At 51.8% G+C, this 13470-nt stretch overlaps 1 protein-coding gene across 3 annotated transcripts in view; it reads left to right on the top strand.

The window, feature by feature from the left end:
- RRBP1 (ribosome binding protein 1) overlaps window positions 1-13470 on the top strand; it is a 32295-nt gene that overhangs the window by 15945 nt on the left and 2880 nt on the right. For 2 of the 3 annotated variants that reach the window (XM_065834997.2, XM_065834999.2), the window contains exons 6-19: window positions 221-339; window positions 1149-1302; window positions 3631-3769; window positions 4113-4300; window positions 4477-4514; window positions 6112-6202; window positions 6924-7016; window positions 7384-7476; window positions 7579-7659; window positions 7752-7841; window positions 8273-8365; window positions 10480-10551; window positions 10750-10845; window positions 11707-11790. In XM_065834997.2, the coding sequence (XP_065691069.1) occupies window positions 221-339; window positions 1149-1302; window positions 3631-3769; window positions 4113-4300; window positions 4477-4514; window positions 6112-6202; window positions 6924-7016; window positions 7384-7476; window positions 7579-7659; window positions 7752-7841; window positions 8273-8365; window positions 10480-10551; window positions 10750-10845; window positions 11707-11790 (1431 nt within the window). Of the gene's footprint in view, window positions 1-220; window positions 340-1148; window positions 1303-3630; window positions 3770-4112; window positions 4301-4476; window positions 4515-6111; window positions 6203-6923; window positions 7017-7383; window positions 7477-7578; window positions 7660-7751; window positions 7842-8272; window positions 8366-10479; window positions 10552-10749; window positions 10846-11706; window positions 11791-13266; window positions 13369-13470 lie in introns of all 3 variants that reach the window. The other variant, XM_065835000.2, reaches the window with a different exon arrangement.

Genomic DNA, 13470 nt, shown 5'->3' with positions numbered 1-13470 from the left:
GAGGGGACCAGAGCCTCAGGGATGGGGGCGACCCTGTGATGCTCCTGGTTTTGGTACCTGAAGGAGAAGAGGCACGTGTGAGCATCCTCAGGGGATGTTGTACCTCCAGAAATTGCCTTAGACACCCCCTGTGTTGCCCGTCACTCTTGCTCATCGTGTGGGCTTCGCAGGGAGAGCAAAGGGGCTGATGGTGGCTTTAACCCCTGTTGGGCTTCTCTAGATCCGGACTCTGCAGGAGCAGCTGGAGAACGGCCCCAACATGCAGCTGGCTCGCCTGCAGCAAGAGAACTCCATCCTGAGGGACGCCCTCAACCAGGCCACCAGCCAGATGGAGAGCAAGTAAGGCAGGGGTGGAGGGGCAGAAGCTGGGGCTGCCCTCAGCCAAACCCTGGGGGTTGGCTGTCCATGAGGTTTGGCCACTGTCTTTCCTCAAGGGGCCTCTACAGACACCCCAACTAGCTGAAGGTAGTAGAGGAAGGAGCAAGGGAAAGCTTGCTAAAGGGCTTTTGAGGGGCTGGAAGGGGAAATGAGAATGTTCTTCCCCATGCCAAGGGGAAGGGCAGGAGAAACTCTCTGTGCTTTGGGGTCACCTATGCTGATGCTAGAGCCAACAGGCAGTGGAGGTGGGGTGAGGGGACCAGAGGGGGTCATGGTAATTCTCCCCTTAGGGGAGCTCATATGCTCAAACTTCCGAAGAAATGCAGCTGGCTATTTGACACAAGCAATGCTGCAGAGATCTGAGACCTGTGCGGTGCATGCACAGCATAGAGGAGCTAGGTGGAATTTCACACTCCTTTTTATAGAAAGTCTGAAATGCCTGGTGATTAACAGCAGTAAAATAATTACAGGCTGGACTCCAACTGCTTAGAGCACTTCCTCTTGTGTCTGAGAACACAGCATCTCATGTCCTCTGCTTCGTGAGAAAGGAATGCCTCCTGTGATTGAAACACGGCTTTTGAAAAGTGATTTGTCAGCTCTTTTCACCCCCTCCCTGAAGGACCAGGTGTGTCCTAGAAACAGGCCAACACAGACATTAAGATGTTTCAAGTCCTGTATCAGGCCCACAAGAGGATGTATTCCCCCTTAGGTAACACCAGAGATGCTCGACTGCCCTGTGGGCTAAAATAACCCTGCTTCTGTTGGTGCAGGCAAAACGCTGAGCTGGCCAAGTTACGGCAAGAGTGCAATAAGCTGATGAAAGAGCTGTCTGAGAAATCAGAGGTGCTGCAGCAAGAAGAGCAGCAAAAGAAGAGCTGGGAGATAAAAGCAGTGGCCTTGGAGAAGCAGATCGAGCAGCTGCAGGTAAGGCAGGCACTCACAAACCTGGTCCCTTTGCAGAGATGAGGCAAGTGGCTAAATTGCGTGGGATCCATGGACTTGGCCATGGGAAGAGCTTGGAGACAGATGGGTGTCCACAGTTGAAAAGCAGGCTGCCTTGCAGACCTCTTTGTTGCCTTCCCCCAGTTAGTTTGTCACATCCAATGCATTCTTTTCCAGCATCACAATCAAAGCCTAGGGAGCATTATGCCCTGGTTGAAGCCATTCTTACTCACATGTGAATCACAGAATAGTTTGGGTTGGAAGAGACTTTCAAAGTTCATCTAGTCCAACCCCCCTGCAATAAGCAGGGACATCTTCAACCAGATCAGGTTGCTCAGAGCCCCGTCCAGCCTGGCCCTGAATGTCTCCAGGGATGGGGCGTCTACCACCTCTCTGTGCCAGTGTTTCATCACGCTCATTGTAAAAAACTTCTTCCTCATGTCTAGCCTGAATCTCCCCTCTTTTAGTTTAAAACTGTTACTCCTTGTCCTATTGTAACAGGCCCTGCTAAAAAGTCTGTCCCCATCTTTCTTATAGGCTCCTTTTAAGTACTGAAAGGCCACAATGAGGTCTTCCTGGAGCCTTCTCTTCTCCAGGCTGAACAACCCCAGCTCTCTCAGCCTGTCCTCATAGCAGAGCTGTTCGAGCCCTCTGATCGTTTTTGTGGCCTCCTCTGGCCCCTCTCCAACAGTTCCGTGTCTTTCCTGTGCTGAGGGCTCCAGAGCTGGATGCAGGACCCTGGCTCACAAGCTCACAAAGCTCATGAGCCTGGTATGAAGGTGTTGCGGGGGGGGAAGCCTGGATGTGCACGCTGCTGGGTCGTACCCCAAGGCAAGAGAGGAAACCCGCTGGCCCCCCTCAGCCTGTGCTCATGCAGGGTGGGTGCTCTCTCTCAGCTCTGCTGGTTTTAAGCCCTTTGTTCTCCCTCCTTGCTGCAGAAGGGTAGAGCTTGTGGCTCTTCTTGCCACCAGGGTGTGGCTGGGTTTGGGGTTTTCAGAGGTGTTTAAAGGACGCCTCCCAAGCAGAGCTTCTGAGCACGCTGCTGGCAGAGGAGCAGTGGTGGGTTGCCAGCATCTGGACCGTACCCACACAGGCAGAAGCATCTTCTTGGGGGGTGGCAGCTGCTGCTGGGATTCAGCTAAGCCAGAGGCTGGGAGTGTTGCAGAGCCAGGAACTTGCACTTCTTTCCCCCAGGGCTGGCAGACCAGGTGAGAAATGTGATATATCCCTCCTGCACGTGCTGTGGTCTCCAGATTGCTTTGGCCTCTTTACAAAGGGGCTGTGGTGGTGGGGATCTTTACACACGTCAAAGAGGTGCTCCTAGGGCAAGGGGCATTTGATATCCTCACTCTTGATTTTTCGGGTGCCTGAGGATGCAGATCTCTTTTTGAGGGGCTAGTTTTGGCCCCTGCTGCTTTTGCAGGTGAGGAGTCTTGGGGGTGACCAGGGTGCACTGCTGGCGTGAGGGCAGAAGCTGCCTTCCTGGCTCAAAACACTGGCTTCTAGGCCTGCTTTTAGGAGAACTTCTCCAGGGCTCTCAGCCTTTTACACACCTTAATACTAGTTAGATAAATCATACTAGTTGGAAGACTTTAAAGCCAGTGATGTAATTAAGGTGCTAGGGAGAATTGTGCTCCACAGTAACACCTGGATCTCTGGGCTGAGGATACAGGGTTCAAATCTTCAAAAAATGGAGAAGTCCTACTTTCTTGTCAGACAGAGACAGGCCTGCTTGTTTACCTTCTTCTGTCCCCTCCATCCAAACCAATATTTCTCCACCTGCAAGGGTGCAACTTGTACCCATAGCACTGCTGATCTGCAGCACTCTCATCTTCCTCCTCTGCCTTCTCCCTCCAAGCACCTGCCTTGGTCAGGCCTCTTCCTCAACACTTTCTAAGATGGAAAAAAAAAAGCCTTCCCTGGCCCAAACTGCACAGAAAATTCCTTGGAGGGTGGAAGCACGTGTCTCTGTCCCATGGCAGTACCTCTCCCTGCTGGGCTGAGGCTGTGCGTTAGGACCAGGGCTTTTAAGAGGTTTTTCAGAGCTAAGCTTTCTGGAGGGGAGTATGGTCGTGGTCTTGGCTCAGAACTGAGACGTTTGGGTGTTGTCTGGTTCCCACTTGAGGGCTGGCAAATGATAAAATGCCAGCACAAGGCAAGATGCTTTATGCACAGGGGGAGCACATGGGGAAGGATGACTTAAACCCACCAAAGCACAGTTTAAAAATAACATGCGACACACGGAGCTTTGCTTCAAACTGGCTGGGGTGCCTGGCATGCTACAGAAAGCCTTCTTTTCCTGCCGTGCAGGCTTCCCAAAGGGAGGTGGAGGCGACGCTGCAGAAGAGACTGGATGAAGTGAGTGATGAGCTCCGCAAAAGCCAGAGCAGCTACAAAAGCCTGTTAGCAGATGCGGAAAAGGCGAAAGGACAGCAGCAGAGCATTGGTGGTGAGGACCTTGGTTTGGCACGAGGAGAGCTGTGTGGCAGACTTGAAGCTTTCAGGGCCAGGTGCTTGGTGGGGATGGCTGGGGTAGGACAAGTAGACCCAGGAGCAAGTTTGGCTGCCTGGTGTCAGTGTGAGCAAGATGTGGCACTGATCCATGGTCCTTTCCTAGGATGCCACTCCAATGGCTCTCTCCTGTGCTGTCCTGCATCCCTGCCTGTGCCTCCTGAAAGTATCCATAGCCAAGGCTTCTTTGGCCAGGAGTCCTGCTTGGACAGGACAGGGTTGGGAGTCTCCAAATTTGTTTGCAGTTACCTTAGTATGTTTCTCATCCCTTCCTCCAACAGAACTGCAGGCCAAGCTGCTGAGCTCCGAAGCAGAGGTTAAAAACAAGTTGCTGGAGCTGGACAATGTGAAGGGGAAGCTGCAGGATGCCAGCTCAGAGAATATGAAACTGCTGGAGAGGATCAAATCCATTGAAGCTCTGCTGGAGGCAGGCCAGATGAGAGAGGCAGAAAAAGACAGACACTTGCAGGTCTTGTGCTCATTTAATTGGGGTGGGAGATGGGGAGGGGGTTGCACCACTCAAGCAGGTGTTTGTGCACTGTGTTAGCACAGTACTTGTGCTGTCTTTGCTCTGGGATGCCACAGAACGGTCTGACCTGCATCACATGCCCAGGACAGGTAACAAAAGTGCTTTCTCTCTTCCAGGCAGCCAATGAAGCAGAAATGAAGCAGCTGCGGTCAAGGTGGGTCTAGCTGCATATGGAGGCTGCTGTGGCACCTCCAGCTCGGTGTCCATATGTCCCAGGTGCTGAGCCCTGTGAGTGAGGGCTCCCCACTTTCTCTGTTAGGCAGGCTTGGGGACTGTGAGGCTGGGAAGACAAAGTCAATCCTGGCCAACACAGCTGTTTAAAATATTAATTGGTTCCAGTGCTGGCCCTAAATAACAGCCAATCCATTCTGAAGTGAGACTTGAATTGCTGGCAGGCACATAGAGGCTAACTGCTTCTGCAGAACAGGACATTCTGGTGGTGCTGGTGCTGGGATGTCTCTGATCCAAGTCCCTGCTCAAAGCTGGGCCAGCCAGACCAGGCTTTTTGGACCTGTTTCCAGGTATCTCCAAGAGTGGAGATTCACCACCTCTCTGGGTCCCCATTCTAGTGTTTGACAAAATCTCCCCCTGGTGCAGAAAGGTTTCCTGTCATCTAACTGGGGTTTCCCGTGTCACAACTTGTGCCAGTCATGTGCTGGGTACCTCCAAGAACGCTAGGCTCTGCACAGGGGGAGGATTTCTCAGATGTCCCCTCTGCCAGCGAGCATCCAGCATTCCTGAATGGGCAGCTGTTCAGTTGTCCTGGCACCCCAGGAGACTTGGGTAGTTCTTGTCAAGGACCTGAACCGTCCTTGATCTGCTCAAACTGAGGCTCCCTTAAGGGCGGATGGCGGATCTGAGGGTGTGGAGGGAACCTACACGTGTCTGGTTGGCAACCCTGATTTATGGTTCCTTGAGATGGTGCTTTCAAAATGCAGAGTTGTGGGCTATCTGAGCCGTGGACATATCAAGCCATGGACAGGAGTGCGTTGGGAGCAATTCCTGTTATGTAAGCCAGAATTTGTGGCCTTTGGATCAGGTTACTTCTTCTGGAGAGAGTCCAGTGGAGAGCTACAAAGATGATTAGGGGTTTGGAGCATCTTTCTTATGAGGTGAGACTGAGAGCATTGGGTCTGTGAGAAAACCAAGAACGGATCTTACTTATGCTTATAAATTAGGTTGGTGCAAAAGTAATTGCAGTTTTGGACAGTGAATTTTAAATCATTATATCTAGGCTCAAACACATATTTATAGAATGAGGGGAAATGGGCACAGATGGAAACACAAGAGGTTCCATCTGAATATGAGGAGAAACTTCTTTACTTTGAGGGTGCCAGAGCCCTGGAACAGGCTGCCCGGAGAGGTTGTGGAGTCTCCTTCTCTGGAGACATTCAAAACCCACCTGGCTGCATTCCTATGTGATCTGGTCTAGATGAACCTGCTTTAGCAGTTGGGTTGGACTAGATGATCTCCAGAGGTCCCTTCCAGCCCCAGCTATTCTGTGATTCTTGTCCTGAATGTACAGCCAGCCAGCTACTCCCTTGCTTGTTGTTGCTGATAAGCTGGTAGAAAACTAGATCCCACTCCAGCATTGCCATAGCTGTGTTTTTTAGTCCTGCTCCCCGTTCCTCCTGCTGTGTTTAGATCCTGGAGCAGACTGAGATAGGAAGGGTTGCAGTCCCCATCTTGGGAGCTCGCTACCCAGGAGGGAGGTGGATGCCCAGACTCACTCCTGCATCCTGCCCTTCCAGGCTCCAGGAGAAGACGGACCAGCTCTCATCCTTGGAAAGGGAAGCCACAGAGCTACGAGAGGTGCTGGAGCAACAGAAGATGAAAAACAATGTACGTGAGTGAACTAAGCTCACCTTTTGCTGCTCACATTTTTTTTCCTCCAAAACCCAGATCTCTGGGGTCTGAATGACAACCCATCATCGCTGGCTGCTGATGGCTCTGTGGTGTGGCCAGAGGCTCTTCCAGCACCCAAAGAGCACTGGGGGCATTGCCTAGTCTGCCAGGGAGCAGGATTTCCTCTGGCAGGCTGTGCAGCTCAAGCCAGTGGGCTGCAGCAGGCTGTGGGCTGCGTGAGTGGAGATTTGTCCCCTGTCGTCCTCCTGTGAGGTTTAGGACTTGGTAAGCCTATCGCAGCAGGGTCAAGGCAATCCTTGAGCAGGGATTCCTCACACCTTATTGCTTCTCTTCCCCTTATCCCTCTACTACAATGTAGTTTCAGTTGTCTGGAGCTGACCTTGCAGCCCTCCACTTGTCCTGTGTCCTCTCCAGGCAGCTCTAGGCATTATAATGGCTGCTTCTGGAGTTCCTGCTTCCATCCAGCTCTGCTTTGCTCCCCCAAGGCCACCACCTGAGCAATGTGGTGTGTTGAGACACTGAGAGGATGGAAGAGAAAGGGCACATGTTGGTGATGGGATGAAAGACCTTTGACGAAAGTGATGGGCTGCTGTCTGTTTTCCTGAGCAGAGGCTTTGAAATCCTCTGCAGTGTCAACAATCAACTTGGTGGCCTTCAGCATGTGTGGCTTATTGCCCTCTGTGTGTGGTCTCGGCAGGACCTTCGCGAGAAGAACTGGAAAACAATGGAAGCATTGACCACGGTGGAAAAGACGTGTGATGAAAAACTGCTTGCTATCACAAAAGCAAAGGTGAGCTCAGTATTTCTCTGTAGCAGTGATGCCACTGTTGTAGGGGAAACATTCAACCTTACCAAGTCACCTTGCCCTGGGTTGCCTGCCTCTTTTTAGGAGCAGTGCTGACCCAACCCTCCTGCCAGCTTCTCCAAAGTTTGTCTCGATGGGCATGTACCACAGTACAGGTCATGGCTGGGGAACTGTGAGGATGGGGGAACCAGGAGGAACATTTTGGTGGTTCTCAAAAGCAGCTGTTTTCTCTGTTGGCTGCTTTCCCTGTGCCAGCTCACCCCTGTAGGCACAGAAAAGCAGGACCAGCATTGGTAGCCTGGCAAGCAGGCACCCAAGACCTCCATCCTATGCCAGTTTGTCCCTCTCACAGGAAGAACTGGCCCAACAACTGGATGCACTCCAGACACAAACCAAGCAGGCGCTGCTCTCTGCCCTCCCCGGCATCACCGTGTCCTCGCACCAGGTGGGCATGGGCTTTCTCAGACCCTTACAGAGCTTCCACCACATGGGAAGGACAGACATCTAAGTGTCCTTTTTCTTCCTTCTGTTTTTTTTTCAAACTTAGGATTACAACACATGGCTACAAGAGTTTAAGGAGAAGACTGCGGACATGCTAAAGCAGCAGACAGTTACAACAAAGCCCCTGGTTAGTGGAGGGGCTGGAAAGTGGAGTGGGGTAGTGCCTGAGAGGGACTCATTTCTTTTCCTCACCTCTCCATGCCTTCCCTCTTTTTTCAGGATTCAGCACTTAAGTTAAAAGAGGCAGAGGAAGCGCAAAGCACTTTACAAGCAGAATGTGAACAGTATCGAACTATCCTTGCAGAGACAGTAAGTTGCAGCCCTTTGCTGTGTGTTGGTCTTCCACTAGAAGTACATCTTGAGAGGTCTTCTGACAGCCCAGGTTGCCCACAGGCTCGTGGTGGGCATCCCTCAGTATGATGGGGGGCTGCTGTGTGGATGAATGATTTGCCAGTGAGACAGAGGAACAGGAGAAACCTGAATTTCTAGAGCTCTTCTTCAGCCTAATTGTGTTGGAAACCCTCCTGGTGGTGGTGAGATGTGGCACAGCAAGGGCTCTGATGAGCAGGGTAGTTAAGCCAGCCTAGGAACAGGAAGCCTCTAGCTGCACCTGGGGCACCTAATTCTATCACCCATACTTTGGCCCAAATCCTTGGGTATGCCAGGGCTTCCCAGCCCTGACACTGCTCAGCTTGAGAGGGCTGGAGGAGGTTTGGGCTCAGCTGAGGCTTTGCCAACAGGAGGGGATGCTACGAGACCTACAGAAGAGCGTGGAGGAGGAGGAGCAGGTGTGGAAAGCAAAGCTCATGGTGTCTGAAGAGGAACTCCAAAAGGTGCGTGTTTTGGGGCAAACCTGGGTTTGTCACTTGTGGAACTGGACTTTTAGGAGCAGAGGGGCTGTTGGCTATAAATTGGATGGTGACCTTAACTGTCCCTGCCAACCTTGAACTCTGAAACATGGGGACTTCCTCTTCTCCTGAAATCCACCCCTCCTGTCACCAAACCAGCAGACAAGAAGCCCATGTCACATAGGAGCTAAGCCTTTCTTCCTCCTGGATCCCACCTCCCTGCCTGGTGTGTACCCAGACTCTGCCAGTGGAGCTGGAGGAATGCTTGCAGCTGTCTGGTTCAGGCCTGGTCACTGGGAAACCATGTCACCACATTGGTAATCCAAGGTCCAATGCTTGCAAGTTGAGCTGAGCCCTCCTGGTGGCCACTGGCTTGGTGGGAGAAGAGCACGTGCAGGGCTCTTAGACTCCTATTTTCAGAGGAACTTGGCTTGCTCTCAAAACCTGGGTTGACCTTGGCATTTGTTGAGCCTTCAGAAAGGAGCTGAGGTCCAAGCCATGTACTGCACATAATTTTGGGTCCAGCTGTCTGTCTGGCTCTGGGTACCGCTCTTCCTAGTTAAAAAGCCAGCTGGCAGCTGCCAGAGAGCTGTTGTTGCCCAGGAGTTGGGAGGGGAGCGTGTTTTGTGAGCTCTCATGACTTAGCTGGAGTGTAGGACAACTTGACCATCCATGCCTTTTCTGCAAAGCGAACTTCTCTCCTCCCTCTTGAACACAGAACTGAAATGGTCTGGCTGCTCCCCATGCATCACGTGGGGTTTTGGAGTTAACTGGGTCTGCAGGGAGATGGGGGAGCTCTTGTACAAGAGATGTTCTGACTTCTCAGCCTGTCGCTGGTGCTGCTGAGGGCTGGTGTAGGATTGCAGGGTGATGACGTGGCTGCTGGTGAGTGCTGGCAGCAGGGTGTGTGTGATGGGATGAGCGTCTGGTGGCTAGGACAGGTCCAAGAGCAGTCCTGCCTCTCTGTGGAGAAGAGTTGAATTCCTCCTTTCCAAAAACATTCGGCAACTGTGAAGTCCTCTTCAAAAATTAGTCTGGGTTTAAATGCGAACCCTATGCTTTTTTGGATAGCTTGGCTTCTCTTAATAGCAAAGCATATGACACCTCATTGGAAAATCTACCTTGCTGCTTCCAAACCAAAGGCACTTTCAGTAGGAAACTTTGCACCAAGGTTAGTGCCAGTTTCTCAGGTGTTGAAAGCTGACTGCAGCCAGCTGAAGTCCTGCAGGCAAAAGCTGTTACTGTGCTCCATGATTTACGGCCTGGGCTTGTTGGACTTGTCCTGCCTGGGAGGAGGAACTCCTGCCTTACAGACCATGGAGCTCTAGTTTGGTGCTGGGTCTCTTCTGTGCTTGGGCACAGGATGATTGCAGCCCAAAAGGCCAATTGTACCTTGGGCTGCATCAAAAGACCTTGTGGCCAGCAGGCTGAGGGAGGTGATTCTGCCCCTCTGCTGTGCTCTGGTGAGACCCCACCTGGAGTCCTGTGTCCAGCTCTGGAGCCCTCAGCACAGGAAAGACGTGGACCTGCTGGAGAGGGGCAGAGGAGGCCACTAAAATGGTCAGAGGACTGGAACAGCTCTGCTGTGAGGACAGGCTGAGACAGTTGGGGTTGTTCAGCCTGGAGAAGGCTCCAGGGAGACCTCATTGTGGCCTTTCAGTACTTAAAAGGGGCCTGTAAGTAAGATGGGGACTTCTTAGCAGGGCCTGTTACGATACTACAAGGGGTAATGATTTTAAACTAAAGGAGGGGAGACTGAGGCTAGACATGAGGAAGAAATTTTTTACAATGAGGGTGGTGAAACACTGACCCAGGTTTCCCAGAGAGGTGGTAGATGCCCCATCCCTGGAAACACTCAAGGCCAGGCTGGACGGGGCTCTGAGCAACCTGATCTGTTGAAGATGTCCTTGCTCATTGCAGGGGGGTTGGACTGGATGACCTTTGAAAGTCTCTTCCAATCCAAACTGTTCTGTGATTCTATGAATCCGTGATTCTGTGAAGTGGGAGCAAAACACCATCCAGTTTTTCATTGAACGAAAGATGCTTGGTGTCCATGTGAGATACTGCTCACTGGCTTTCTCTGATCTTTTCTGGATTAGTCACAACTCCAGCTGAAATCCCTTGAAGAGACAGTGGAGAAGTTGAAAGCAGATCTGCAGAGCACAGATCAGGTAAGGGGTTTTGGGTGCAGGAGAAGGTGTGGGCACTGTTAGGCCTCCTGGCCAGGTAGACACATCCTGCATTTGGGCTGAGTCAGGACCCATCTGCTGACTTGCCCTGGGGAAGGCAGGCTTGGACCATGGGATGTTTGGGATGTGCTGGACCTCCAACCATCAACCCATACCTGCTCTCCTCCCTTTTTAATCCAGCTAAAGGAATACACCTCTCTTCTGGAAAGACAACTGGAAAATCACTTAGAGACAGCCAGCTCCGAACGCCAAAACTACACAAAAGAAGTTGAAGCTGTAAGTGTGGCAGCTGTTATCTTCTTAAATGCTTTCTTCTTCTAAGCCTGACTTGCCACCCATCCACATTTCAGGCATTTGGGGAGTGCCCAGGGATCTGCAGCTTTGCAGAGCAGGACAAAATACATGGAGCTGTTTGCTCCAGCTAGGGTTGTAAATGTCTAATGTCAGGAGATCCACTGGCAGGGTGATGGGTTGGGGAGATCTGTATGGAGACGCTGTCCACTGCTCCTTGGTGGCCTGTAGGATTTTTGTGGCTCAGGTGAGATGGAGCTGTCTCTCAGCCATCTCTGAGCGTGCATCAGCAGGCAGGTTAGCAAGTGATGCCATCATGGACTCCATGAGAGGATGTTGCACCTCTCCTATGAGGACAGGCTGAGAGAGTTGGGGTTGTTCAGCCTGGAGAAGAGAAGGCTTGGGGAGACCTTATTGTGACCTTTCAGTACTGAAAAGGGGCCCATGAGAAAGATGGGGACAGACTTTTTAGCAGAGCCTGTTGTGATCGGACAAGGGGTAATGGTTTTAAAGTAAAGGAGGAGAGATTCAGGCTAGACATGAGGAAGAAGTTTTTTACAATTAAGGTGGTGACACCGGCACAGGTTGCCCAAAGAAGGGGTAGATGCCCCATCCCTGGATGCATCCAAGGCCAGGCTGGACGGGGCTCTGAGCAACCTGATCTGTTGAAGATGTCCCTGCTCATTGCAGGGGGTTGGACTAGATGACCTTTGAAGGTCCCTTCCAACCCAAGCTATTCTATGATTCTATGATTTTGTTATCATCAAAATGCTTTCTTGGGCCAAAGAGCTCCAAAACCAAGTTGCATAAATGAACTTTTTTTTTCTTTCTGTTCCTCCTCAACAGTTGAGGCAGCTCTTATCACAGTCCCAGGAGCAGCTGGAGGCAGCAAAGATGGAAACACAGAAGCAAAGCAAAGAGCTGACCCTGGTAAGGGGGGATCCCCAGAGCTGTCCTGCTGGGACGTCGCTGCTCTGTCTGGGGACGATTTGCACACCCAGCTGCAGGGCCAGCATCTTCCCTGCGGGCTCGGGGAAGAGAGGAAGGCACAGCCAGTGCATATGGAAACTGACCCGGTGCTTCTGGGCACTGAACTGATCCAGCTTTCAGAGTGGATGTTTGAGACCCAGATGGAGGTTTTTATTTGCCTGCCTTTCCTCCCATGATGGGGGTGGGAAGGAAGGGAGAGCACCAAGGCTTGCGCCTGCTGGTGTGTAGCAGAGAACTCCAGCTGCCCCGATGCTGGGCGCTAGGGAATGGCAGGAAGATGTGCCAAGGGAGGTTTAGGTTTGATATTAGTAAAAGGTTCTTCATGCAGAGGATGGTGGAGCTCTGGAACAAGCTCCCCAGGGAAGTAATCACAGCGCCAAGCCTGACAGTATTCAAGAAGCAATTGGACAATGCCCTCAGATACATGGTGTGAATTTTGCGGTTGTCTTATGCAGGGACAGGAGTTGGACTCGATCCCTGTAGGTCCCTTGCAACTCAGGACATTCTATGATTCTGTGACTGGTTACCACAGCACTGCCCTGGGGCAGGGGTTTGGCTGCCTTAGAACATCTGTCCATCCACCTCCAAATGTGAAGACTGGGGCTGTGCAGCACTGGCGAGGCCGTACCTTGAATCCTGTGTTCAATTTTGGGCCTCTCAATATAACAAAGACATTGAGGTGCTGGAGAGAGTTCAGAGAAGGGCGATGAAGCTGGTGAAGAGTCTGGAGCACAAGTCTGATGAGAAGCAGCTGAGGGAACTGGGACTGTTCATCCTGGAGAAAAGGAGGCTGAGGGGAGACCTTACCGCTGTCTGCAACTACCTGAAAGGAGGCTGTAGCATAGAGGGTGTTGGTCTCTTCTCCCAAGGAGCAAGTGGTAGGACAAGAGGAAATGACCTCCAGTTGCAGCAGAGGAGGTTTAGCTTGCATATTAGGAAAAAATTCTTCACAGAGAGGGTTGTGAAGCAGTGCAACAGGTGCCCCAGGGAAGTGGTGGAATTCTCTTTCCCTGGAGGTGTTTAAAAGGCGTTCAGACAAGGTTCTTAGAGACGTGGTTTAGTCCCAGAGTTAGGTTATGGTTGGACTTGATGATCTTGACGGTCTCTTCCAACTGAAGTGATTTTATGATTCTGATTCTGTGTTAGTACCAGCCCGCAGCAGTGGCTTTTGACCCAGGTGCTGAGTGATCAAACAAGAGCAGAGGAGGCATGAGTGTGTGCTCTGCACCCCCAGGAGCTGCCCGGGTCAGGTACTACCACCCTGCCTCTAGCAGAACCTGAGGTGGTTTTCCAGACATTTCTGCTCATGTGCAAGTGGAAAAGCCAGCAAATGTTATCTGTAGGTCCTTGTGGGCCTTGTAACAGCAGTGGTGCAGGGATGTGTAACTGAGCCAGGCTTGCTGGTCCTCCTTCCAGGTCAGGCAGCAGTCAAGAGTGGTGAAGAGCTGTGTACAGGATGGAGAAGTGGTGGGGTTACAAGCTGACCCAAGCAAGCCTGTGCCCCTCGAGGTCAGGGTGGTGAGACAGCTGCCTGTGGAGGTGCTGACCCTTAACTGTGTCCCTTGTCCTGCCTCACCATCTCTAACCACATGGCTTTGTTCAGGGCTGTTGCAGCTGTGT

This window comes from Patagioenas fasciata, chromosome 3 (assembly GCF_037038585.1).
Source record: "Patagioenas fasciata isolate bPatFas1 chromosome 3, bPatFas1.hap1, whole genome shotgun sequence".
Lineage (NCBI taxonomy): Eukaryota > Metazoa > Chordata > Aves > Columbiformes > Columbidae > Patagioenas > Patagioenas fasciata.
This window is presented reverse-complemented; position numbering and strand designations above follow the sequence as displayed.